The sequence below is a fragment of the Zalophus californianus genome, chromosome 10 (genome assembly GCF_009762305.2).
Source record: "Zalophus californianus isolate mZalCal1 chromosome 10, mZalCal1.pri.v2, whole genome shotgun sequence".
Classification (NCBI taxonomy): Eukaryota; Metazoa; Chordata; class Mammalia; order Carnivora; family Otariidae; genus Zalophus; species Zalophus californianus.
In genome coordinates this window covers 84,094,669-84,120,024 of record NC_045604.1, presented here as the reverse complement: position 1 = coordinate 84,120,024, position 25,356 = coordinate 84,094,669, and the positions used below count along the sequence as shown (strand labels likewise).

At 44.8% G+C, this 25,356-nt stretch overlaps 1 protein-coding gene across 3 annotated transcripts in view; it reads left to right on the top strand.

Annotated features, from left to right (window-relative positions):
• The window catches only part of TMC7 (transmembrane channel like 7), a 48,033-nt gene that overhangs the window by 10,435 nt on the left and 12,242 nt on the right, over positions 1-25,356 (top strand). For 2 of the 3 annotated variants that reach the window (XM_027609725.2, XM_027609721.2), the window contains exons 2-13: positions 5,119-5,362; positions 6,483-6,631; positions 9,659-9,826; positions 11,425-11,507; positions 13,970-14,115; positions 15,600-15,747; positions 17,001-17,174; positions 18,656-18,813; positions 21,564-21,681; positions 21,998-22,095; positions 23,966-23,995; positions 24,089-24,275. In XM_027609725.2, the coding sequence (XP_027465526.1) occupies positions 5,119-5,362; positions 6,483-6,631; positions 9,659-9,826; positions 11,425-11,507; positions 13,970-14,115; positions 15,600-15,747; positions 17,001-17,174; positions 18,656-18,813; positions 21,564-21,681; positions 21,998-22,095; positions 23,966-23,995; positions 24,089-24,275 (1,703 nt within the window). The remainder of the gene's footprint in view (positions 1-5,118; positions 5,363-6,482; positions 6,632-9,658; positions 9,827-11,424; positions 11,508-13,969; positions 14,116-15,599; positions 15,748-17,000; positions 17,175-18,655; positions 18,814-21,563; positions 21,682-21,997; positions 22,096-23,965; positions 23,996-24,088; positions 24,276-25,356) is intronic. The other variant, XM_027609722.2, reaches the window with a different exon arrangement.

The following is a 25,356-nucleotide window of genomic DNA, read 5'->3' as shown; positions in this document are numbered from 1 at the left end:
GATGCTCTCCAGGTTTCCATGCCTCTGCCCATTCATTCATTCATTCATTCATCCTTCGGATGGAGGGCTCTCCATGAGCAAGACACTGCTTTAAGTCTCAGAGAGACTAACTTTGTCTTTAACCTGAAAGAATGCCAGATATCAGAAGTACTTAATGCCTGCCCCTGCCCCCGCATTCTCCTGTTATTACCCAGTCATCTTCCCACCTAAATAATAATCTCCTAATTGCTGAAATCCAGCTCCAGTGGCCAGCAGATTCTAGACATTCCTAGATGGAGGCCCCCCAGTGTCTCAGAAACGCTCATGCCTCCCATGCAAATGGCCAACAGGCAGCCCACACGCTGACCACAGGACTTCATTGGCCATGCTGACAACAATCTCAGCTGGACCCACTCGGGAGAACATCTGACAGTAACTATAATGAGACATTCTTATTCTCTAAGGATGAGAAAAGCAAGGCTCTGAGAGATGATGCAAACTGTCTTCCTAAGAAGGTAGAACCGGGAGTCTGTCTTGACAGCAAAGCCTGGGGCAAGCCACCATTTCTCTGGGCCCCAGTTTCCCTGTTGAAAAGCTGGGGCCGTGAAGCCTTCCCTGGCTCCCGCTGCAGGTTGGCGTGGGAAATCAGGTGATATCATGCTTTGACAGATGTGTGGTGGATGAAAATGAGCGGAGGTGGATCTTTGTGATAGAAATAATGATGCCTGTGTTCAAAGGTATGCTTGTGATTTTTTTTCTCTATTTGAAGATGAAGCACTTCCCAAGAACGTCTGAAGAGGAAAAATCGTTGCTCTTCGATGATGGCCATTTTGAAACTACCAGTTTTCCACCAGGGACTGTTGTTATGGAACATGAATAGGAGTATATGGAGGAACAATGAAATAATTTCTATCTTTAGTGTTCACAAAGCACTTTCAGATCCATGGCCCACCAAATCATTTCATGCTGAGGACTTCAGCTTTGGCATTTGGAAGACCCATGATAGGTTCCTCATTCCAACACTTACGAGCTGGGTGAGTGGGCAAGGCCCTTCACCTCTCCAAACCTCAGTTTCTTCATCCATAAAATGGGATGATTCTATTTAAAGAGTAGTTCAGAGTATTAAGTGTGGTGGCACATACTGAGTACTCAAACAGCCTGGCCCAAGGTAAATGCTCAGTAAATCCTAGCTAATAGTATTGGTTTGGTTTGTAACGCCACCCTCATGATCACGCTGATGAGGTCCGTGGTATTATATACCCCATTACTGAGACGAGAAACATGTGACCCAGAGACCGTCCTTGTCTCGCCCGGGGTGGCCTGGCTAGTGGGTGACAAGCCAACCCAGGCTCCAGCTCCTGCCCTTGGTCCCTGACCCTACAGTTGCTGAATATTCAGTTGGTCAGTGCTCCTCCATATTCAAAGACCTTTGTTTGAGGTTCATAAGAGCTCTTTGTTGCTGTCCAGAAGGAGTGGCCTCCAGCCAGGGCCTGGACCCTTTAGCCTCTAGGCCCCGGCCCGCCCCACCCCCCACGTTGGCTCTAGGGAGCCGCTGTTACTAATGGAAGTGGATCATATCCGCAGGGTGCGCAGGGGCAGGGAAGTGGAAGGTTGAGTGAGATTCGCCAGCAACTGGCAGGGTTCCAGGCGCGTGTCTGTGTGTCATCTGCAGTGAGACAGCTGACCGTTGTGTCTGAACATGCTCATCAGAGAGGCCAACGTTCCAAATCTGCTCTGTCAGACTCCAGCTCAGAGAGCGTGGCCTTGGCTGGTTTCCCCCACCCCCCAGCCCTCCCTCCTCCTCTTAGCTGTAAGTACATTTATGAGCCCACTGCATGCCAGGGCCTCTGCTGGTTGCCTTTCTCCCCATGTGGTTGCCTTCACTGCTCATGGGCTAGCCCCTGTGGGTGGGTCCCATGCTTGGCCGGGCAGCCTCCAGGGTGATCCTTGAAAATGTGGTCAGATCTCAATGGGCTTCGGCTCCGAGCCCTCAGTCCGCCACATCCAAGCGTCAAACCCAGCCCACAGAGTCTGACTCTATCTGGCCCCAGGCACCTCTCTATAACCTCTGCTTTTCCATGCTCCCTGTCCCAGTTACCTATTGTTGTTAGCACACTACTCCAAACGTGATGGCTTACCCTGTTTTATTGTTTCTGCTGACTCTGTGCGCCGGGAAATCAGCAGGGCATGGAAGAGATGGTTTGCTCTGCTGCATGTCCTGTCTGTTGGGTCTGCAGCTTCCAGAAGGCCTCTTCGTACCCATGGGGGCACTCCATGAGGATGACCCAAGGGCTGGGGACTGGCTGCAAGAGCTCACTGGGGTCAGAGCCAGAGACTTTGGTTCTTGCTGTCCACTGTTTCCTTGGGTCTCTTCCTTGGACACTTGGGTCTCTTCCTGTCCACATGGTTGTCCCAGCAACATTGGCAGACTTCTTACACGACAGCCTTGGGGTCCCAACAGCACGAAAGTGGGAACTTCCAGGCCCTTTTAAGGCTTGAGGCTTGAATTGGCAGAGCAACATTTCTGTTGCAGTCTTGGCTAAAGCAAGTCACAGATCCAGCCCAGATTCAAGGGGACTGCAGAGGGGCTGGTGTGGCTCATTGGAGGTCAGCAACAACAGAGCCTATGAGGCTCCTGTTCGTTCATCCTCCTCTAGCCACATAGGTCTCCATGCTCTTCCTCAAGCATGCCGTACACACCCCTGCCTCAGGGTCTTTGCACTTGCTGTTTCCCTCTCCTGGGATGCTCTTCCCCAAATATCCATAGGGCTCATGCCCTCTATTCAGCCTCAGCTTAAATGCTACTTTAGTACAGAGACCATACCTGACCCACCTTCTCAGAACCGGTGCACTCCGCCTATCACCTGTCTCCTTACCCCACTCTGTTTTTGTTTTCACACTTATCACCTCCTGGCATAATATTCATCTCCTATTTACTGTCTAATCTTCCCCTCCCCCACCTCAGAATATAAGTACTATGTGAATAGGGCATTTGCTTTGTTCATGGCAGTATCTCTAACTCCAGATCGGACACATGGTAGATATATTTGTTGAATGAATGAGTATTTGAGATAAGGAAACTGAAGTTCAGAGGTTAAGTAACTTTCCCAAAGACACACACGCTAATAATCGACAGAGCTAGCATTCAAACCCAAGCAATTTAGCATCTAATATTAAGTCTTAAAAGTTTTGCTGCCTAGGGGTGCCTGGGTGGCTCAGTCGTTAAGCGTCTGCCTTCGGCTCAGGTCATGATCCCGGGGTCCGGGGATCGAGCCCCACATCGGGCTCCCTGCTCAGCGGGGAGCCTGCTTCTCCCTCTCCCACTCCCCCTGCTTGTGTTCCCTCTCGCTGTGTCTCTCTCTCTGTCAAATAAATAAATAAAATCTTAAAAAAAAAAAAAAAAAACATTTGGGTATGTGTCTTTAAAAAAAAAAGTTTTGCTGCCTATGTGGTAATTACTTAGGTAATTATGACTGTTTCCTACTTCCTCTCCCTGTGTCCTGTCTCCATTCAAGGTAGTCTTTCCACAACTAAAATTGGATCAGGCATAAAACCCATCTTGAAGGTAGCGTCCCTCAACTTCAGTGGAAGGCCCTCCCTTCTTAGACCACTGCATAAGGCTCAGCAAAACTTGGCCTCCAGCAGTGGCGTGATGTAGTAGAGCAAATATAGATTTTTGAGTCAGGCAGACCTGGTTCTGTTTACAGCGCCCCCACTCACAGGTTAAGCATGAGCTAATTAGTAATGTCATCCATCCATCCATCTTCCCATCCATTCACCCACACATCCATCTTCCCATCCATCCATCCATCCATCCGTCCAATGAGCATTTATTGAATTCCTCCCTGAATCAAGGATGGTGCTAGGTCCTGGGGTGCAGTGGTGAAGACATCATCACAGTCCCTGCCTTTGGAGAATTTCCAGTCTCCTGGAGGAGACAGATGTACTCACACAGTCACACAAATAAATTTATTTACAAATATGTATTTATTTACAAATTGTGATGTGCTATAAAGGACTTAGTGTTGGGGGGGGCAATGTGTAACAAGGTACCGGTAATAGTGCAGTGCGGCAGGGGCGGTTTCCCTGAGGAAGTGATGTGTGAGTAGGAGCTAATAGGATAAATAGGTATGGCAAGTGCATTCCAAGCAGAGGGAACAGCATATGGAAAGTCTCTGAGGAGGAAACAGGGCCCATCTTCGTATTTGAAAGATCCTAAAAAATAAGTGGTTGGAGGGCAGAGAGCTTGAGGAACTGCAGACACAGACAAGAATCTGACCATGCAGAGCTTTGAGGACCCTGGGCATGGGGTTGGGCAACCCATCAACTTTATTTTCTCATCTGTAAAATGGGACTGATAATAGTACCTACCTCAGTATGTGTGAGCATCTACGGTCAGCTGAGTGACAGCTGGCTGTAGGCTGGCCTGGATGGTCTCAGCTGGGGCAATCGTCCCTGCTCCAATGGTCTTATCCTTCAGCAAGTCAGCTTGGGCTTGTTTACATGGTGGCAGCTGGGATCCAGAGAGCAGCCGAAGCCAGCAAGGCTTACAACTGGCCAGCATCACTTCCATTGCATTCTGTTGGTCCGAGCAGATCCCACGGCCAGCCCAGATCCATGAGTGCGTGTGAAGCTATTAACACAATGCCTGGTGCACAGGAAGTGCTCTGTCAATACTATTATTATTATTATTATTGTTGCTGTTGATGGTATCACTATGCATTTGCATAATGCTTTATGCTTTTCGGAGTTTTATCCTATATATCATTATAGCCCACACTTTGGGAAGATAGTTGGGGCAAATAGTACTAGTCCCATCTGACAAATGTAGATGAGTTTAGATAACTGGCCGAGGTCACACATTTAGCTGGTAGCTGCATCCAAACACTAGAACTCAGATATCATGTTACCTAAAGTGTATTTGCACATGCAGCTGCTGAAAGTGAACCCATTTGCAGATGATGGCATTGTCCTGAGCACCATCCTGGTAAATAGAATAATGAAGGTACAAATGCTATTGTCAGGGGCGCAGACTGGTGACCGTCTGCATGATTTAGGTAGGCAAAAAAAAAAATTTTTTTTTATTGGCTCCCAGGTTCTGTGGTTATTGATGGTTCTCTTTTTTTCTGTCTTGCCCAGAGAACCTCTCTTTGGACTCCAGTGGCTTTTCTTCTCCACCTGTGAATTTCCTTCAAGAATTGCCAAGCTATCGGTCCATTGCACGCAGGAGGACGACCATTCTTTCCCGAGACAAGCAAAGTGGCACTTTGCTGAAGCCGACAGACTCGTACAGCTCCCAGCTGGAGGGAGGAATCACCGAAAACCTCAATAGCCAGTCGATTCGGAAGTATGCACTGAACATCTCTGAGAAGCGGAGGCTAAGGTTTGTTTGGTGGCCATCTAGAAAGCATCTGATGTATGTTTTGGGCAGAGGTTTTATGCACGGAATACATTTCCTAAAGAGTTCACGTAATTAAAAATGTATTACTTAGGGTCAGCCAAGCTGCAGCAACAAAGTTACCCAAACATGTACTAGCTCAATGTATTAGAAGTTTATTTCTTGTTCACATAAAAGTCCTGGGTTCAGATCAAGGGGGAGCTTTGCAGTCATTCAGGGACCCAGGCTCCTTCCATCTTCTGGCTCTGCAACACCCCCAGAGCCTCATTGTTGTCTCCAGTTCCTCCTGTTTCCCCTCCCCTCAGCCCCTGTCAACCCCTGCTCTACTCTTTGTCTCTAAATTTGCCATTCTGGACATTTCAGGTAAATGGAATCATACAACACGTGACCTTTTTTTTTTTTTTTTTTTAAAGATTTTATTTATTCATTCATGAGAGACAGAGGGATAGAGAGAGAGAGAGAGAGAGAGAGAGAAGCAGAGGGAGAAGCAGGCTCCCAAGGAGCAGGGAGCCCGATGCGGGACTCGATCCCAGGACCCTGGGATCATGACCTGAGCCGAAGGCAGACGCTTAACCATCTGAGCCACCCAGGCGCCCTTTTTTTTTTTTTTTTTAACACGTGACCTTTTGAAACTGGCTTTTTTCACTTAGCATGATGTTTTTAAGGTTTATCCAAGTTATGGCTTGTATCAGTACATGATAGTCATTCCTTTTTATGGTTGAATGATATTTCATTGTATGGATGGATATGTCTCATTCTGTTTGTCCATTCATCTGTTGGTGGACATTTGGGTTGTTTCCACCTCTTGGCTATTGTGAATAGTGCTGCAATGAACATTTATGTACAAGTTTTTGTTTGGGACCCTGTTTTCAGTTCTTTGGGGGTATCTACCTAGGAGTGGGATTGCCGAGTCATAATGGTAATTCTGTGTTTAACGTGTTGAGGAATATCCAGACTGTTTTTCCTAGTGACTACACCGTTGTACATTTCCACCAGCAGTGTATGAGGGCTCCAGGTTTTCCACATCCTCTTGGCTGGGGTTTTATTTGATGCTGAGGCTTGATGACACTTTCCTGATCATTGTCATGATTGTTTTTTAATGCAGGAACATTCAGGAGACCCAAATGAAGTATTTATCTGAGTGGGACCAGTGGAAACGGTATAGCAGCAAGTCTTGGAAGAGGTTCATAGGGAAGGCTCGTGAGATGACCACCCACTTGGAGCTGTGGCGGGAGGACATTCGCAGCATAGAAGGTACCATACCCCCCACTCTGCACATGCTCCTCTGTGGAAGACTTCTGTGCCTGGGGGAACGTACAGCTTCGTTTCCTCTAAGCTCTAGATGAAATTTAGCACTTCCTTCCACGATGAATGGGAGCAATGGCACTAGTTAGGATTAGCAGAACCTGTGTCTTCATCCCCAGGAAAATCAGATATTTTCCTATTCCTTCCAGTTGTATTATCTTGGAATATCACTTATGCTCATCACTACTTTGAAATTGCAGCAGGGAATCTGTAAGATCGGCCACTAGATCTTGTTATTTAATGTGCTAATGAAGAAGCTCATGCATTATTTTAGCACAAATTTGGTTTTTAATATTATAACCGTATGTCCATTTGTATTTGGTGCATTTATTTTTTTATTTTTAAGATTTTTTTTTTTTTTTAAGTAATCTCTACAACCAACATGGGGCTTGAACTTACAACCCTGAGATCAAGAGTCCCATGCTGAGCCAGCCAGGTGCCCCTGTATTTGGTGCATTTATTATTTCATTTTATTTTATTTATCATATATATGCAAAATATATGATTCCATTTATTTTTTCCAATTTTTTATTTAAATTCTAGTTAGCTAACATATAATAGTTCGTGCATTTATTTATTTATTTTTTAAGATTTTATTTATTTATTTGGCAGAGAGAGACAGCGAGAGAGGGAACACAAGCAGGGGGAGTGGGAGAGGGAGAAGCAGACTCCCAGCCGAGCAGGGAGCCCGATGCGGGGCTGGATCCCAGGACCCTGGGTCCATGACCTGAGCCAAAGGCAGATGCCTAACAACTGAGCCACCTAGGCACCCCTGTTTGGTGCATTTAAAATGTTATTCTGAGATGGGGTTCATTAGGTTTCACCCGACTGCCAAAGGTGCCCATGGCCCTGAAAATACTGAAGATCCCTACTTTTCCATATTGGTAAGAATTGGGTTGTAGTATGGTCAGTGAGCTCTGGTTGCTATAACAAAATACCATAGACAGGGTGGCCGCAACAACAGAAATTTCTTTTCTTTTCTTTTTAAGATTTTATTTATTTATTTGAGAGAGAGAGAGAACATGAGTGGGGAAAGGGGAGAGGGAGAGGAAGAAGCAAGACCCCCTGCTGAGTGGGGACCTCCCCCCCAATGTGGGGCTTGATTCCAGTACTCTGGGACCATGACCTGAACCGAAGGCAGACACTTAACTGACTGAGCCACCCAGGTGTCCCAAAATTTATTTTCTTATAGTCTGGAGACTGGAAATTCAAGACCAGGCTGCCTTCTCACTGTGTCTTTACATGACCTCAACTTTGTGCACTCTTGGGGAAAAAGAGGGAGAAAGAGAGAGAGAGGGCTTGAGTTCTGATGCCTCTTCTTGTAAGGCCACTAAATCCCATCATGGGGACCCACTCTTACAACCTCATTAAACCTAATCACCTCGCAAAGGCCCCACCTCAAGATACCATCACATTAGGGGTTAGGGCTTCAGCATGTGAACTTGGGGTGGGGGTGGGGAGTGGAGGATACAATTCAGTCCATAGCGAGTATATAGAAACTAGAAATTGTGCCAAAATATAAAATTAGGAAAAAACATTGAAACATTTGGATGACATAGCAGAGCCGGGGGGAAATTCCTCTTAGGATGACATAGTTTGTCTTATAAAGCAAAAACTATTTACAAACAACTCCTCAAATCTGCTGAAGTGGGGATTTTGTCAAGTGGCACGATGAATGGAAGAAATGCTGTCATTATTACTATTTTAAGACCTATAAAATACTCGGGCCGCCTGGGTGGCTCAGATGGTTAAGCGTCTGCCTTCGGCTCAGGTCATGATCTCAGGGTCCTGGGATCAAGTCCTTCATCAGGCTCCCTGCTCAGCAGGGAGTCTGCTTCTCCCTCTCCCTCTGTCCCTCCCCGCCACTCATGCGCACACTCTCTCTCTCTCGCTCAAATAAATAAATAAATAAATAAAATCTTTATTTAAAAAAAACTATAAAATACTCTTGATACCTTAATTCAACGAAATACCTTTTTAAATTGTTTTATTGGGGGAATGTAAATGCAATCACAAGGGGCTTCATAGGCTCACTTAAAACTTAACCATCTAGTTGTGTACTTTTTCTGAGATCTGAGCACAGCATCATGTTTGGAGCGAAATAATAAAAGCTAGCCCCGGTTGAGCTTTTTTTTTTTTTTTTAAAGATTTTATTTATTTATTTGACAGAGAGAGACACAGCAAGAGAGGGAACACAAGCAGTGGGAATGGAAGAAAGGAGAAGCAGGCTTCCCACGGGGCAGGGAGCCTGATGCAGGGCTTGATCCCAGGACCCTGGGATCATGACCTGAGCCCAAGGCAGATGCTTGACTGAGCCAACCAGGCGCCCCCCCCCCCCCCCCTTGAGCTTTTACTGTGAGCGGGGCATTGTGTTAAACATTTTCCTCATATTGCCTTAGTTAATCCTCTTAAGAACATTTCATATAGGTGTCATTTGCATGGCTAAGAGGGGTTAAAATACTTTTCCAAAGTACACTCAGCTAGGATGAAGCAGACCCAGGATTTGAAGGATTTGATTCAGGCCGTCAAGCTTCCAAGTCCAGGGGTTCAGCCACCATGCCCCAGCTTCCTTTCTCGTTTAGTGGTGGCCTTTCTGGAGGTTTTTGTTCAGAACGTGGCTTATGAGAATTCAGGAATAGATTCATACATTTAGGCTCAGTTACAAAAGCACTGCTGCAATTCAGTGGGGAAAGGGTAGTCTTTCCAGTAAATGGTACTGAGTCAATTCGATATTCAGATAAGGAAAGATGAATATTGAGTCCTGCCTCACACCACTGTCAAGTAGTTAATTCAAGGTCAAGTGTAGATTTAGAAAAGAGAACCTTAAAGCCAACAGTAGAAAAACAAAATATTTCTTCCTCCCTCCCCCACCAAGATCACTCCAACTTCAGCTTTGTGGCCGATTGGATCTACTGGGGGTAACGCGTGTGTAGGTCAATACTCCTGGTCAGTGATGTCTGGATTTCTTTTTTCCAGGGAAATTTGGCACTGGGATTCAGTCCTATTTCTCCTTCTTGCGGTTTCTTGTGTTGCTGAATTTGGTGATATTTCTGATCATCTTTATGCTGGTTTTGCTCCCGGTCTTGCTCACCAAATACAACATCACCAACAGCACTTTTGTGGTCATTCCGTCCCAAGACACGGGTGAGTCTAAGGCCTGGTTTGCTGTGAGAATGTTCTTGCCACTGTGTACCTATCTACAATGCTTCCTTCTCTGGAAATCTTTCTATTCTAAGTTGCGGGTGCCTGCATCAGGATGGGCTCAGTTATGCTGCAGAAACAAATGACCCCATAACTCTTAGCACTAATAACCACAAAAGGTTCTTTCTCACTCCTAGTACGTGTCCATCACTGTTTGGTGGTGGCTTTGTTCCGTATTGTCTTCACTCTGGAGCCCAAGCTGATGGAGCAGCCTCTCTCTGGACCATTGATGGTCACTATGTCCAAAAGAAAAAGGGCCAGTGCAAACACACTGGCTCGTAAAACTCCTGCCTGGAATGACACCTGTCATTTCTGCCACATCTCATTACCCAAAGCAAGTCACTTGGCCCCTCCTGATTTCAGCAAGGCATTTGGGAGGAGCACTGCGGCTAAGAAAGTGGAAAATTTAGCACACGTGATATCACCTACTCCAACTCCAGTAACTTTGAGACGTTTATGCCATAATTCTCAACATAGGTCTCATCTTTTGGGCATCCTGCGCTGTCAAACAGGGAGAGTTTCTGTCATTCTACAAACATTTATTGATTCCCTTCTAGGTACCAAGCTCTGTGCTAGGAGCCAGAAGTAGGCGAGCTGAGTCAGAGCCTGACTTATGTGAGAATTATAAAATGGCAGAACTGGAACCTTGGAACTACCCAAGGTCTTGGAGAAACTGGTTCAACTCCCTTCTTTAGCGAAGGAACATAGGAAACTAAGGCCCAGAGTAGGGGTGGTAGATTGGGTTATTTTTCTCAATTTGTCACTCCCCTGTAATTGTGACTTGTAGGGCCGCCCACTGTGGGCAGAGGATACTTTCTGCCCCCATTGGTATTGCACTTGGCCGTGTGGCTGGTTTTGTCCAATGGAGTATTAGCTTGAAACAGCTTGTGTGGTTGGCTTGCCTATGAGAAGAGCATCACCAAATAACCATTGCCTCAGCCCGGGTCCCAGAATGAAGTCATATATTGCAGACCTGAGCCCAGCTGGAGGCATGGGATCCATCCTAGCTCAGTCTAAATCAGCTCAATGAACTCAAATTGCAGCTCCATGAATGAGAAAAATAAATGTTTGGTATGTTCAGTCACTGAGACTTTGTGGTTCTCTGTTATGCAGCAATGGCTCACTGATACAGGGAAAGTGAATTAGCTGTTCAGGGATAAGGTAGTGTCATTAAAATTGGTACTCAAATGATTTATTGGTTATTTATGCCTATGTAAACATATAGGTTGTCTTAATGAAGCTGCGTGTTTATTTATACACATGTAGAGATCTTTTAAAATTCGTCATACTTACAGTGGAATCACAGTTATGTCAATCACATCTTCCAAAACATGTGCAAACATGAACCCCAAACCACAAAATACCCATACAGACAGAGAATGTGCACTGTAAGTAGACCCACATACAAAACATATAGAAAAAGACATACTAACATCTCTAAATGTATATACATGTGCGTGCCTTTATACACAAATTATGATAGCCAAGTTGTAGCAACTGTAAAACTTTTCCACTGATGTTCTTGTTTTTGTTTTTTACAGATGTTCAATGCACAGTTTATCCAATAAGTAGCTCTGGACTCATTTACTTTTATAGTTATGTCATAGACTTGCTCTCTGGCACTGTAAGTATTCTAACATAATTCCGCATTTGGACCTTCGATAGGCTGAAAATAGGTTAATTTAAAGATCAGGCTCCTGAATGTCTGTGGTGAGAGCCAGGCACAAGAGTTGACACAAATACTAGTAAAAGGAACAGGATTTGCAGTGACCTCATCAGCAAGGATAATGTTCACCCACCTGCTGCTAGAACATATAGGAAACAGGCTTCAGCCACTGGCCATTCCTTAGTCCCTGCCCCCTTTGTATTGACTTGCAACAAAATACTGAGTTCCCCCAAAGAAAGACGTTTCAGTGGAAATAAACCCAGAGAGAATTTATTTAATTTCTCAGACATTGTAAAACCTTACACGTCAGGGTCCCAGACCACCCAGCTGAAAGCCATGGCTCTTCCTCCCAGAAATCACACACAGAGACATGCATCATACAGATATGTGCTCATATGTACGTGTGCACACCACATCTGTACATGTGGTATACATTCCCCGAAATCCAAAGTCTGTTTTTTTTTTTTTTTTAAGATTTATTTATTTATTTGACAGAGAGAGACACAGCGAGAGAGGGAACACAAACAGGGGGAGTGGGAGAGGGAGAAGCAGGCTTCCCGCCAAGCAGGGAGCCCAGTGTGGGGCTCGATCCCAGGACCCTGGGATCATGACCTGAGCCAAGGGCAGACGCTTAATGACTGAGCCACCCAGGCACCCGGGAATGAATCTTTAAACGCTGGCTTGTCTTTGCTGAAAACAGGTGGGCTCATGATCAAATCAGAAAGATTCTTTTCCAGGCCCACTGGATCTTTGCCCTATAATATTTAATTATTTTGAGGGAGATATCAATGACAGCCCTGATACCAACCTGGGGCGATAAAAACTGGTTTCGTGTAGTTGGGCAAGTTTTTATGGCCAGTGGGCCCAGCCTTCAGGAGAATTAAAGGTGGAGTCTTCTGTTTCTACATTTTTCTTCTAATAAAAAATTTACTTTAATACTCAGTATAAGAATATATGGTTATCATAAAAAGTACAGAATTTATAGCGTGAAAAGTGAAATTACCTTTCCCCAGAGGCCACCGAACCTTTAACGCTGGCTCATAGCCTTCTCCACCTTTCTCATGTACTTACTTCATACGGTCTTGCTTCATATTTTGTATGGGTTTTTCATGGTCTAGCCAGTCCCCTGTTGCTTCCATATTCCCCCTTTATAAACAATGCTATACGGAACATCTGTGTACTACATCTACTAAATATACTATTTCTGCTTTCTGTATATACTGTCTTCCCACTCTCCTAGAATTTTCCCGCTACCCAAGGAGGCATGTGAAGAATTCAGTTATTTCCTCCCTAAGTAGTCAGGAACTTTTCTGTGCTATATTTTCAAGTGGGGCACCTTTGGGTTTTTTTGGTTCGGTTTGGTTTTGGTAACAGCTTTATTGAGGTATAATTCACACAGCATACAATTCACCCATTTAAAGTATAGAATTCAGTGTTTTTTTCCTGTATTCACAGGTAAGTTCTGTCATTGCTAGTCAATCTTAGAACAATTTCATCGCCTTAAAAAGAAATGCTGTACCTTTTCCATATCCCCTACCAATCCTAACTGGTGCTAAGCAACCATGAACCTACTTTCTGTCTACAAAATGCTTATTCCTGACATTTCATATAGATGGAATCCTATAATACATGGTCTTTTGTCTCTGGCTTCTTTCACTTAGCATGTTTTTTCATATGCTTATTGACCATTGTGTATCTTCTTTTTTTTTTTTAAAGATTTTATTTATTTTTTTATTGAGAGAGAAAGTGAGCGCATAAGCAGGGAGAGGGGCAAAAGGAGAGGGAGAGAGAGAATCTCAGATTCTGTGCTGAGTGTGGAGCCCAACGTAGGGCTCGATCTCACCACCCTGAGATCATGACCTGAGCTGAAATCAAGAGTCTGACGCTTAACCCCTAGATCTTTAATTTTTTAAACAATGTTTTCTAGTCTTAAGAGTGTAAGATTTACACTTTATTTGTTAAATCTGTTCCTAAGTATGTTACCCTTTCTGCATTGTTGCACACGGAATTGTTTTCTTAACTTCATTTTTGGATCACACACCTCTGTATTTTTATTTTTTTATTTTTAAAGATTTTATTTATTTATTTGACAGAGAGAGACACAGCGAGAGAGGGAACACAAGCAGAGGGAGAGGGAGAAGCAGGCTTCCCGCCAAGAAGGGAACCCAACGTGGGGCTCGATCCCAGGACCCTGGGATCATGACCTGAGCCAAAGGCAGACACTTAACGACTGAGCCACCCAGGCGCCCCAACACCTCTGTATTTTTAATACTCAGGTTTTATCCATGCTTTGTTCCCCAGACACTAGCTGAGCACTCCTTATGACACTGGAATGTGGGTTCCTTGAGGCAGAGACTGGTCTCCTGATTCCCTGCAGTGAACTTAACCAGTCTGACCTCATGCCTTTGGCTTTGTTTCAGGGTTTCTTGGAGGAGACCTGCCTCTTTTATGGACATTACACCATTGATGGAGTAAAATTTCAAAACTTCACCTATGATCTGCCCCTGGCTTATTTGTTAAGCACAATTGCCTACCTGGCCCTGAGCCTTCTTTGGATAGTGAAAAGGTAAAATTTATCAGGTCATCACATTCTTTTTGAATTACCCTTGATGGCTGGGGTTTATTGGTGGTCTGTGGACTCTGGGAGCCATTGCTCGAATGATGAGCAGAGTCCAGAGTCCCATAACAGGGTTATGGGAAGAAAAGTTTGTGAGTATGTTGTAGGCCAATGAGATCTGAAGGTAACGGAGGGAAGATTTGGGAGCTGGAACCACAGCCAAATCATTATTGCACACGTGTCAGGGCTGTAACGTGACCTTCTCTTTGATCTGGTGTGGTTGCTAATCAGTTCTCTGTTGGGTTGTAAGTGGCAGAAACCCAACTCTGACTAACTAGAGTAAAGGGGAATTGAGAGAACCAAGGAAGGGAGGAAACTCCAAATTATAGGAAGGATAAGGATATGGGTATGTCTTCCAAACCACCAAAAGCAAGGGCTCCTTCATCCCTGGTGATTCTCCTGGTGGCAGTTTCCTTATGTAGACTCCCAAGGTCACAGGTTCAGAAATCCTTTGGAAGAGCTGTGTTGGCTCTTCATTCAGGTACCCAACTCTGACCCTTCAACTATTGCCAGTGGGTCAAGATCATACGAGAACCTCGTATTTTCTATGGTAGACAGGCGGTTCAGTGGGAGATGCCAATTCCCAAGAAATGAATAGCAAGGAATATTAATTAAATTTTTTAAATTTTATTTAAATTTTAGTTAAATGAATTAAAATTACAAAGTGTGCAACAGCATGGCATCTGACCTGAACAGGTGCTCACTAAATATTTGGTTATTTTACTATTTAAGTCATTTACTCATTTATCCATCAGCTGGATAGTGGTCATATTACAGTCCAGGCATTCCAGATATAAACATGGCAAGACAGCTTGTGTACCTGCCCTCAGGGAATTTAAAATGTAGTCAGGATAAGGGGCTACAGGCAATAAACACATAATGATAGCAGATTAGATTCAATGCTGTGAAGAAAATAGACTAACCTGAAGTGGGGGGTCACAACTTTAGAAGGGGTGGTGAGGAATCTTTGGAAGGGATATTTGAGCTGACACCTGAATGATGGGAAAAAAGCATCTATGGGAAGAGGCAGGGGAAGAACTGACTGAGGAATGGGTAGAGCAGTCCTGTAAGTACAAAGGCCCTGAGGCCAGAGAAGCTTGTGAGTTTACAGAACGGGAAAAAAGCCATGGTCATCCCAGCAGCATGGCCGTATGGGAGGAAAGATGGCATAGTGCACGATCTCTAGGCTGTGTTAAAGAGTTTGGATTTTATTCCAACTATGAGAAAAGCCCTTGGATAGATGAAAGGAAATGATTTTCCACCATGAGCTACCTGGTTAGCTGCCACACATATGTAGCATTGTCCAAACTGGTCCCTGCCAAAACGAGTGGAAAATGCAGCCATGTGTAACTTTTTTACATGGTCAACAAAGCCAATCCACGGGCCTGTATTTTGTTGTTCTTCTAAGAAGGGTCATCGTGTTTTGGGGCCAGGTCGGTGGAAGGGTTCAAAATCAACCTGATCCGGAGTGAGGAGCACTTCCAGAGTTACTGCAACAAGATCTTTGCCGGCTGGGACTTCTGCATCACCAACCGAGGCATGGCGGACCTGAAGCACAGCAGCCTGCGGTACGAGCTCCGAGTGAGTGCTGCTGGGTTTTCTCTCGGCGGGTTCCTTGCCAGCCAAGTCGTGCCTTGGAAAGCCGGGGGGGTCGCAGCTTGCAGAGGAGCTGGGTGCAGGCCAGCCTGTCTCTAGTGCTTAGCAAGTTTCCCGTGTCATCTTCAAGAACTTTCCACGGAGGGGGCGCCTGGGTGGCTCAGTCGTTGAGCATCTGCCTTCGGCTCAGGTCATGATCCCAGGGTCCTGGGATCAAGCCCGTGTCGAGCTCCCTGCTCAGCAGGAAGCCTGCTTCTCCCTCTCCCACTCCCCCCGGTTGTGTTCCCTCTCTCGCTGTGTCTCTCTCTGTCAAATAAATAAATAAAATCTTAAAAAAAAAAAAAAAAAGAACTTTCCACAGAGAACTGCCTCCTGAGGTTGATCATCTTCACCGAAGCATGGAGTTGGTGGACTGGGGATGGGCAGGAGGTAGGCACACGAGGGTGGGTGGGAGGGAATGGTGTCTTCCCTCCTTCCCCACCACCTTATACTGTTATTTTTCCACCTGATGAGAAGCTGTCATGCATCACTTACACCAGGAGAAACTAGAACTAGGAGGGGATGCTATGATGATAAGGTGGAGTGGAGAGAATAAGAAAAAGTACAAGAGAATTTCCAGATTCATAAGGGGAGAAAGAGGAACAAACGGTATCTTGAACAAACCCACCCAAAAAAGGAGGAGATGATCATAACAAAAGCATAATAAAGTGACGTGGAAGGGCTCAAACAAAATGTATTCTTTGTCTAAAGGAATGACATAACTACATCTAAGTAATGCCATGGATAGGTTATGCTTCTGTTTTCACAGTTATTGCGAAGTCTAATTGCAGACTTTTTTTTTTTTTAAAGATTTTATTTACTTGAAAGACAGAGCATGAGTGAGGGGGAAAAGCTAAGGGAGAAGGAAAAGCAGACTCCCTGCTGAGCAGGGAGCCCGATACGGGGCTCGATCCCAGGACCCTGGGATCATGACCTGAGCCGAAGGCAGACTCTTAACTGACTGAGCCACTCAGGCGCCCCTCCCTGCCGTCTTAGGAGGTTCTACCTTGACTTAGACCCTTAGTAGACATGAAAGCTAGTTGGGCTTGGTCTGGGAAGATATCTACACGGAGATCGTTTTTTTTTTATTTAAGGAAGGTCTTCAAGATGGATGGATGGGGTATGACGATGAATCACAGGTTCCACCCCTGAATATCCCTTCACCCCATGCTCACGGATGAGTTTTCTTTGGCCCTCAGGCAGATCTGGAAGAAGAAAGAATACGGCAGAAGATAGCAGAAAGAACATCAGAAGAAACGATACGGATTTACTCTCTGAGACTGTTTTTGAACTGTATTGTTCTGGCCGTTTTAGCCGCATGCTTTTATGCAATCTACAGAGCGACAATATTCTCACAGGAGCACATGAAAAAAGTAAGTACTCTGTGAAAGCCAGCTTAACTTTTATTCTGGTTGCACATTAGGTATGCCAAGTGCATTACAAGCCTCTGACATAGAGACCGTCATCATTTCTGTTTTATACATAAGGATATCAGTTTGACTGCTATGACAGAGAACTGAAAATCATAGGTGACCAATTTCTATTTTTTTTTAAGATTTTTATTTATTTGAGAGAGAAAGAGATAGCGAGAGAGAGAGAGAGAGAGCATGAGCAGGGGGGAGAGGGAGAAGCAGGCTCCCCGCTGAGCAGGGAGCCCGATGCAGGGCTCGATCCCAGGACCCTGGAATCACAACCTGAGCCGAAGGCAGACCGTTAACCAGCTGAGCCACCCAGGAGCCCCTAGTTTCTACTTTTAATAAAAATACAGGAGCATCCAAAAAGAGTGTTTGGAATTCCTCCTAGAATCCATAATATTCAAATTCAGGTTTGCCTACCTAGATTTAATCCTCAATTCCACTACTTACACTCTGGGGCTCCAGTTTACCTAAAATAGCAGTGGGTTTAAAAATGTACTTTGGTCTGGTGGCTTTGATTCATGAAATCAATCATTGGAGTTGGGGGGGTTCCTTCCATCTTGTGGCTCTGCCATACTTAGGGCACGCCCTTTCCTATATGGTACAAGATAGTTCAGCATGTCCACATTCTAACCAATGGGAAGGAGGTGAAGGGGATGGGAAGGTATACCCTTTTCTTCAAGGGCAAGACCTTTCAAGTGCTTGCACTTAAAACATCTTCTCACATCTCTTTGGCCAGAATTTAGTCAGATAGCTGTACCTTGCTATAAGGGAGGCCAGGAAATAATAGTTTTATCCCAGATAGACGTATATGTGGCCAAATAGTTTATTACTCTGAAAGGAGAGAAGGGCTAGTCTAAATCAATAACTACTATGGCCTTGAAAATACTTTAAATTGCCCACTGATACAGACTACATGGATTTTTTTTTTTAATACTTGACCTTAATTAATCCACTAGAGCTAATTTTTCTTTGTTTGGTACTAGAGCATGATACCTCTGTTTGAACATCCAAGGAAGGAAATGGCTTATGTTTATTTTTATTTTTATTTTATTTTTAAAATTTTTTTAGAGAGAGAGTGAGGGACAGAGAGAGAATCCCAAGCAGGCTCCATGCTCAGCATGTAGCCAGACATGGGGCTCAATCTCACGACCCTGAGATCATGACTTGAGCCAAAATCAAGAGTCAGACACTTAAGCGACTGAGCCACCCAGGCGCCCCAGAAATGGCTTGTGTTTAGAGGCCATGTTGAATGACATACATGTTTTGTGTTGTTTGTTTATCTAAATATGTATAGTTGAATTTTTTTTCCAGTTTTATTGAGATATAATTGACATATAACATATAAGGTGTACAGCATAATGACTTGACGAACTTATAGTTAAGTTCTTTCAAGGTCAATTCATTTGTGATGTAACTTCCCTTTGATATCTTCATAGGAAATTGACAAGATGGTTTTTGGAGAGAACCTTTTGATATTGTACCTGCCTTCTATTGTGATTACGCTGGCCAATTTTATCACCCCAATGATCTTTGCCAAGATCATCCACTATGAGGATTATTCCCCAGGCTTTGAGATCCGGCTGACAATACTTAGGTAATGCCTAGACATGCCACGCAGGTCACCACTTGCCCACTTTTCTGCCCATGGCAGACATTGCTAATCAATTGTGGCACCTTTTCCTGTTGAGCCAAGAATCCTCGGCAGTCTTCAGACAGCCCACCTGAATGAATCAGAGTTTGCCTATGCAGTGAAATCTCTTTGACTTAAGCATGTACTCAGCGGTATTGTATTTTTGGTTCATGTATTAGCACATCCACAGCTGAGGGCATAAGGTGCGGCCCTGGGATTGCTTGGAAGATGTTAGAAATGACGAGTGTATACCACCAAGGGAATGAGGAAATGAGAGAGTGAAGGGAAGGCTGTTGATAAAGGGTTTCTTACTGGGGCTGCTGGCAGCTGGGGCTTGGCCCTACCGGACAACTGGGTGTTTGGGTGGGATATGTCTTAGTGGGTTCCCACCCACCAAGGTATCCATCCTTTACTTCATAAGAGTAGCTGGCTCCCAGAGGCATCAATTCCCCCATGCTCCACCTCGCTACCCCCGTGCATGGGCCTTGGGAGGAGAGGAGAGGAGAGTTATAAGCACTTACATCAGGAGCCTGGGGTATCTGCCGGGATAATGAGTGCCGAGAAAGTGGGGCCAGGTCACTGACTGTGCGTGCTACAGCTAACTGCTTATAATTTGTTGTGATATCTCTTCTCATTCTAAATAAATACTCAGTTTCTTAAAAAAGAAAGAAAGAGAAAAGAAAAAGAAAGGACAGCTGTAAAGCAGGGTCTGGGGAGTGAACACAAGTAAGTTGAAGAGGACCAGGTGGGGGACTGTGTGATATAGAGCGTTTCATGCCTCAGATGGCATTCGCATTTTTTTTAACTTTTTATTTTGGAAAATTTCAAACAGAAACAAAAGGTATAATAAACCTCCATATGCCCATCACTTAGTTTTGATCATTACCAACAATTTGCTAATCTTGTTTCATCTTTCCCCCCCAACACACTTTTGCTGGATTATTTTAAGCAAATCTTTTTTTTTTTTAAGATTTTATTTATTTATTTGACAGAGAGGCACAGCGAGAGAGGGAGCACAAGCAGGGGGAGTAGGAGAGGGAGAAGCAGGCTTCCTGCGGAGCAGGGAGCCCGATGCGGGGCTCGATCCCAGGACCCTGGGATCATGACCTGAGCCAAAGGCAGACAATTAATGACTGAGCCACCCAGGCGCCCCTATTTTAAGCAAATCTTATTTCACCCCTTTTCCCCCCTTAACAGACCATCATCACACCTTAAATTAAGTTGGTTCCCCGATGAAGTTGCAAATGACTTTCCAGGATTGGTTTGTTCAAACCAGGATCCAAACAAAGGCCACATGCTACGTTTGGTTGTTATGTCTCTTAAGACCCCTTCGTTCTTTTCAGAATTCCCCCACCCCTTTCATTAGGCTGTCAATTTGTGGGAGAAACTAGGCGTTTGCCCTGTAGACTGTCCCCTCGTGGATTTAGTTCATTGTTTCTTCATGTTGTGTCATTCTGTTGCTCGCAGTTGCTAAACACTACCGTGTAGATTCCAAACGTCAGGTGGCATGCTACATAATGAGAAGAGTGAGCAGATGTGTGGCTTTGCTTTTCTCCCCACTTTTTCATATTTTGTTGTTGTTTTTTACAACCAAACAATTGAAAAGCATCTTTCAAAAAAGTTAGCCCACTCTGCCCTCCTATCATGAATCCTGCTTTCCCAAGTAGCCCTCATCTGTGGGGTTCCTGGTGTTTATTCGCACATTTTCTGTTTTTAGAAATAGGATCATATGTAAGTGACACTCCATAACATGCTTTTTCCACTTCCCAATGTATCAGACGTCACTCAGAGCTCATACTTAGAAGATTCGATTAGTTTCTTTCAGGAATGCATCATGTTCTATAGTCTATAGTGTGGCTTTGTCATCTGTCATCATGGATTCAGTTATTCCCAGCTTTCTGATCCTTTTTTCCCCCCTGCCATTTAAAAAATTGTAGCAAAATATATACGTAACATAAAAAGACATTTTTTTTTAAAGATTTTATTTTTAAGTGATCTCTACACCCAATGTGGGACTAGAACTCACAACTCTGAGATCAAGGGTCACATGCTCCCCTAACTGTGCCATTCAGGTTAGACATGTAAAAAAGTATTTGGGGCACCTGGGTGGTTCAGTTGGTTAAGTGTCTGCCTTCCACTCAGGTCATGATCCCAGGGCTGGGATCGAGCCCCGTGTCAGGCTCCCTGCTCAGCAGGGAGTCTGCTTCTCCCTCTCCCCTGCCCCTCCCCCTGCCTGTGCTCTATTGCTTCCTCTCTCCCTCTCTCTCTCAAATAAATAAATAAAATCCTTTTAAAAACTTCTATTTATTTATTTAGAGAGCATGCACAAGCAGGGGGAGAGGCAGAGGGAGAAGGAGAGAGAGAATCTCAAGCAGACTCCGTGCTGATGGCAGAACCTGATACGGGGCTCGAACCAAGGACCCTGAGATCATGGCCTGAGCTGAAATCAACAGTCAGACGCTTAACCGACTGTGCTGCCCAGGCGACCCTAGACATTTTTAAGTGTACAATTCTGTGGCATTAAGTACATTCCCAGTGCTGTGCCACCAGAGCTGCTATCCATTTCTAGAACGTTCTCAGAATCCCAAACAGAAACTCTCTAATTATTTGTGGGTTTGCTTTGGAGCTTTTCTGCTGTCTAGCCTCAGTTCCAAGGAGCCGGCCTGCCCTGAGCCTCCTCTTCCCACGCCCTCTCCTCACTGTTTCCCCCGCAGGTGTGTCTTTATGCGGCTGGCTACCATCTGTGTGCTGGTGTTCACCCTGGGTTCCAAGATTACATCCTGTGATAACTACTCCTGTGAGCTCTGTGGCTACAACCAGAAACTCTACCCGGTGAGCCTGCAGGGAGGGGGGCATCTTGCAGGGAGAGGTCATTGTGGGGTGACAGGCTCAACATCAAGAGAATGGCCCTCAAAGCTATGGGTTTGAATCCCAGTTGATCCGCTTTTCCTCCTTTGTAGCCGAGTCACACACAGGCACTTCTGTAGGCTTGAAAACCAGAGTCTGTGCTGGGACTCCAAGGAGCGTCAGCTGATGGCCTCCAGAAGCAGCAGGATCTGAGAGTGGACAGAGCATTGGAAGGAGTGTGAGAACCTGGCTTTCTCTGCCCCAAGTTGGGCCTCATTTTCTCTTATCTCTTTGGTTTCAGTGCTGGGAGACCCAAGTTGGGCAGGAAATGTACAAGCTGATGATCTTTGACCTCATCATCATCTTGGCTGTGACGCTTTTTGTGGATTTTCCCAGAAAGTAAGTGTGAGGGATACCCCTCTGATTTCCGCCTGCCCCTCCCAGTCCCTTCCATATCCCCAGTGGAGGCTCCCATCAAAGCTGCTCTTCATAAAGTGCTGACAGACATCACTGACAACCATCCAGTGACTTTCAGTTGGCTCTAGGCCATTGACCCTATAGTCCATTAGGTGCCCCCTTGAAAGGCAGCATGAACCAAAATGGCGCTGCTTTCCATGAAGTTTCCATGGAGATGGCTTCTGACCATTAGCACAGCTACTATCAAGGGAGACCTTCCAGGTTCACACCCAAACACAGCCACTTGCTGGTCATGTGACCTTGGGCAATAAGCTCTGTGCCTATTTTCCCATCTGTGAAATGGGGATGGTAGCTGTAGCCACTTCACAGCACAGTTTGAGGATGACATGAAAAAATGCAGATAAAAGTACTGAGCACTCAACAAAATATTACCTGTCACTATCATGATTATCATTACCACATTGTCATTGCATTATTATTATTGGCATCTCCTTGAGCCTTAGGTGAAACTGTTTACTTAACCACGTTTTTACCCAGCTGTACAAATTATCCAGGCATGTCAGTAGTCCGGTAAGCCCTTAAAAATAAACTTTAAAAAAGAACCTATCCTTTTGTTTTTATTTATCTATTTATTTTTAAAAATTTATTTATTTTAGAGAGAGAGCATGTGAGCACACAAGCAGGGGAGGGGCAGAGGTAGAGGAAGAGAATCTCAAGCAGACTCCCCACTGAGCTCAGAGCTGAATGTGGGGCTTGATTTCAGGACCCTGAGATCATGACCTGAGCAGAAACCAAGAGTCAGACACTTTACTGACTGCGCCACCCAGGCAACTCTATTTTTATTTATTTATTTATTTATTTAATTTTTTTGGGGGGGGAACGAGAGAGTGGGGGGTGGGGGTTAGGGGAGGGGCAGAGGGAGAGAGAGAATCTTAAGCAGGCTCTGCACCCAACACAGAGCCTGAGCCAAAATCAAGAGCCAGATGCTTAACTGACTGGTGCCTCGAAACTCTCCTTTTAGAAACCTACAAATATGACATGAGTGTGTACTTATTAAAAAATGTTAAATATTTAGAATACAGAAATAAAAACAGAGGCCTAGAGAATAGTGTGACTTCTCTTTTGTTACCATCCCCCTAGCTCCCCATTCCCACCTCATTTCTCAGAGGTAGATCCAGCTTTGGGGTAGATCCAGCAGTCCTTACAAATAAAAACACATTTACAGAACTACCTATGCAAATAAACACACAGTCTTGCTAGGAGCGTTCTTTTTCCCCCTATAAATAGGATCACAGTGCATCCACATTGGTCTGCAGCTTGCCTTCCCACCCCCCCCCCTTTGGACACACAAAATACAATGAACAACTTCCCATATCAGGACGCATGGATTTTCCTCATTTATTTTAAGGACTGTATAATATAAGTCCATGCCTTATAATTTGTCATTGTAGCCCCTACTGATGGGCATTTAGGTTGTCTCCAGTGTTTTTGCTAATATGAGACAGTCTACAGTGAACAACTCTGTGTGTTAATCTCAAGCCCCTGGTCCTGGGGTTTCTGCAAGGAGTATGTAGGATTCCAGGAAGTGGTATGCTAGGCGGTAGGGTTCTCATAAGCCATTTTCTGTGTGAATGCACATTAATTTTTGGGCTCAGTGGCAAGCAAGAGCACAGAGACTGTCCGTGTCATTCATTGTCACCACAACCTGGTGGAGTAGGTTGTTATAATTCCCCCACATTCCAGATGAGGAGAACAAACGTTATCTAACCTTATTTGACTGCTAAGCTGTAGATCTGAGATTCAAACTCTGGTCTTAATGATTCCAGAGTTCCCTGCATTCTGCATCTTCTAGACATGTGACTAACCAGTTTCCAGGAGAAATGTGTGTGGAAACAGCCCTGATTTGGTGGACGTGGTTCTGTGGCCTTGGCAGGCACTGGCAGTCCAGGTGAGAAATTGTCCCCTTTGTTTCCAGGCTCCTGGTGACCTACTGTTCCTCTTGGAAGCTGATTCAGTGCTGGGGACAGCAGGAATTTGCCATTCCTGATAACGTTCTGGGGATCGTCTATGGGCAAACCATTTGCTGGATTGGAGCGTTTTTCTCACCTCTTCTCCCTGCAATTGCAACCTTGAAATTCATTATCATCTTTTATGTGAAAGAGGTAAGGAGAGCGGGGGCAAGGGGCTGATATTCTGGACCATTCTTGACCACGCAAGGCATTGGGCAGGTCATGTGTCTGCAGCCCACGCACATCCCACGAATCAAAATTACATCCCTTGGGATGCCTGGGTGGCTCAGTCGGTTAAGCGTCTGCCTTCGACTCAGATCATGTCCCAGGGTCCTGGGATCAAGTCCTGCATTAGCCTCCTTGCTCAGCGGGGATCCTGTTTCTCCCTCTGCTGCTGCTCCCCCTGCTTGTGCTCTCTCTCTCTCTCTCTGACAAATACAGAACCTTTAAAAAAAATTACATCCCTTATTTGGTGTATATTTTTATTCTGGAAAAAAAGACTTTGAATGGATTTCCACATCTTTATAATTTTGAGAGTTTTGTCAAGACTTTTTTTTTGCTCCTGTGATTGAAATGTTTTTGTAAGTCACTGTCCAAGAGGGGAGCCACAGTTGAGCCATCAGTTGGCGGTGGCACATTTTGGTGATGTTAATTGAAGTTCTGTTACTTTTCCATTTGGATGTTGGAGCCAATGTATTTATTTTCAGGTCTCAAAAGTATTTGTGTAGCTCTTCTAGTGGCTCACAGGCCCCGAGCACTGTGCCTGAACTAAGTGCTTATTGGGTAGAGTAGTCCTGTGGATGACTAACTGATCTGGGCTTATTAACTGAGCTGCCTTTTTAATAATTATTATTATAGAGGCAATATATGCTCACTATTAAACTATATACAGGGATGCCTGGGTGGCACAGTCGGATAAGCGTCTGACTCTTGGTTTCGGCTCAGGTCGTGACCTCAGGGTCACGATATCGAGCCCCACGCCCAGCTCCGTGCTCAGTGCAGAGCCCATTTGAGATTCTCTCTCCCTCTGCCCCTCCCCACCATCCACATGCTCTCTCTCTCTCAAAATAAATAAGTAAATCTTTTTTAAAAAACTATAAAGTATATACAGATATGCATATTGTAACTTCCATCCCTTCTTCTGGAGGTACCCTCTGTTAACAGGGCCCATGCTTACTAATTACCTACTATGCTAAGCCCTGAGGATTTAGAAATGGAAGTAATAATAATAAAG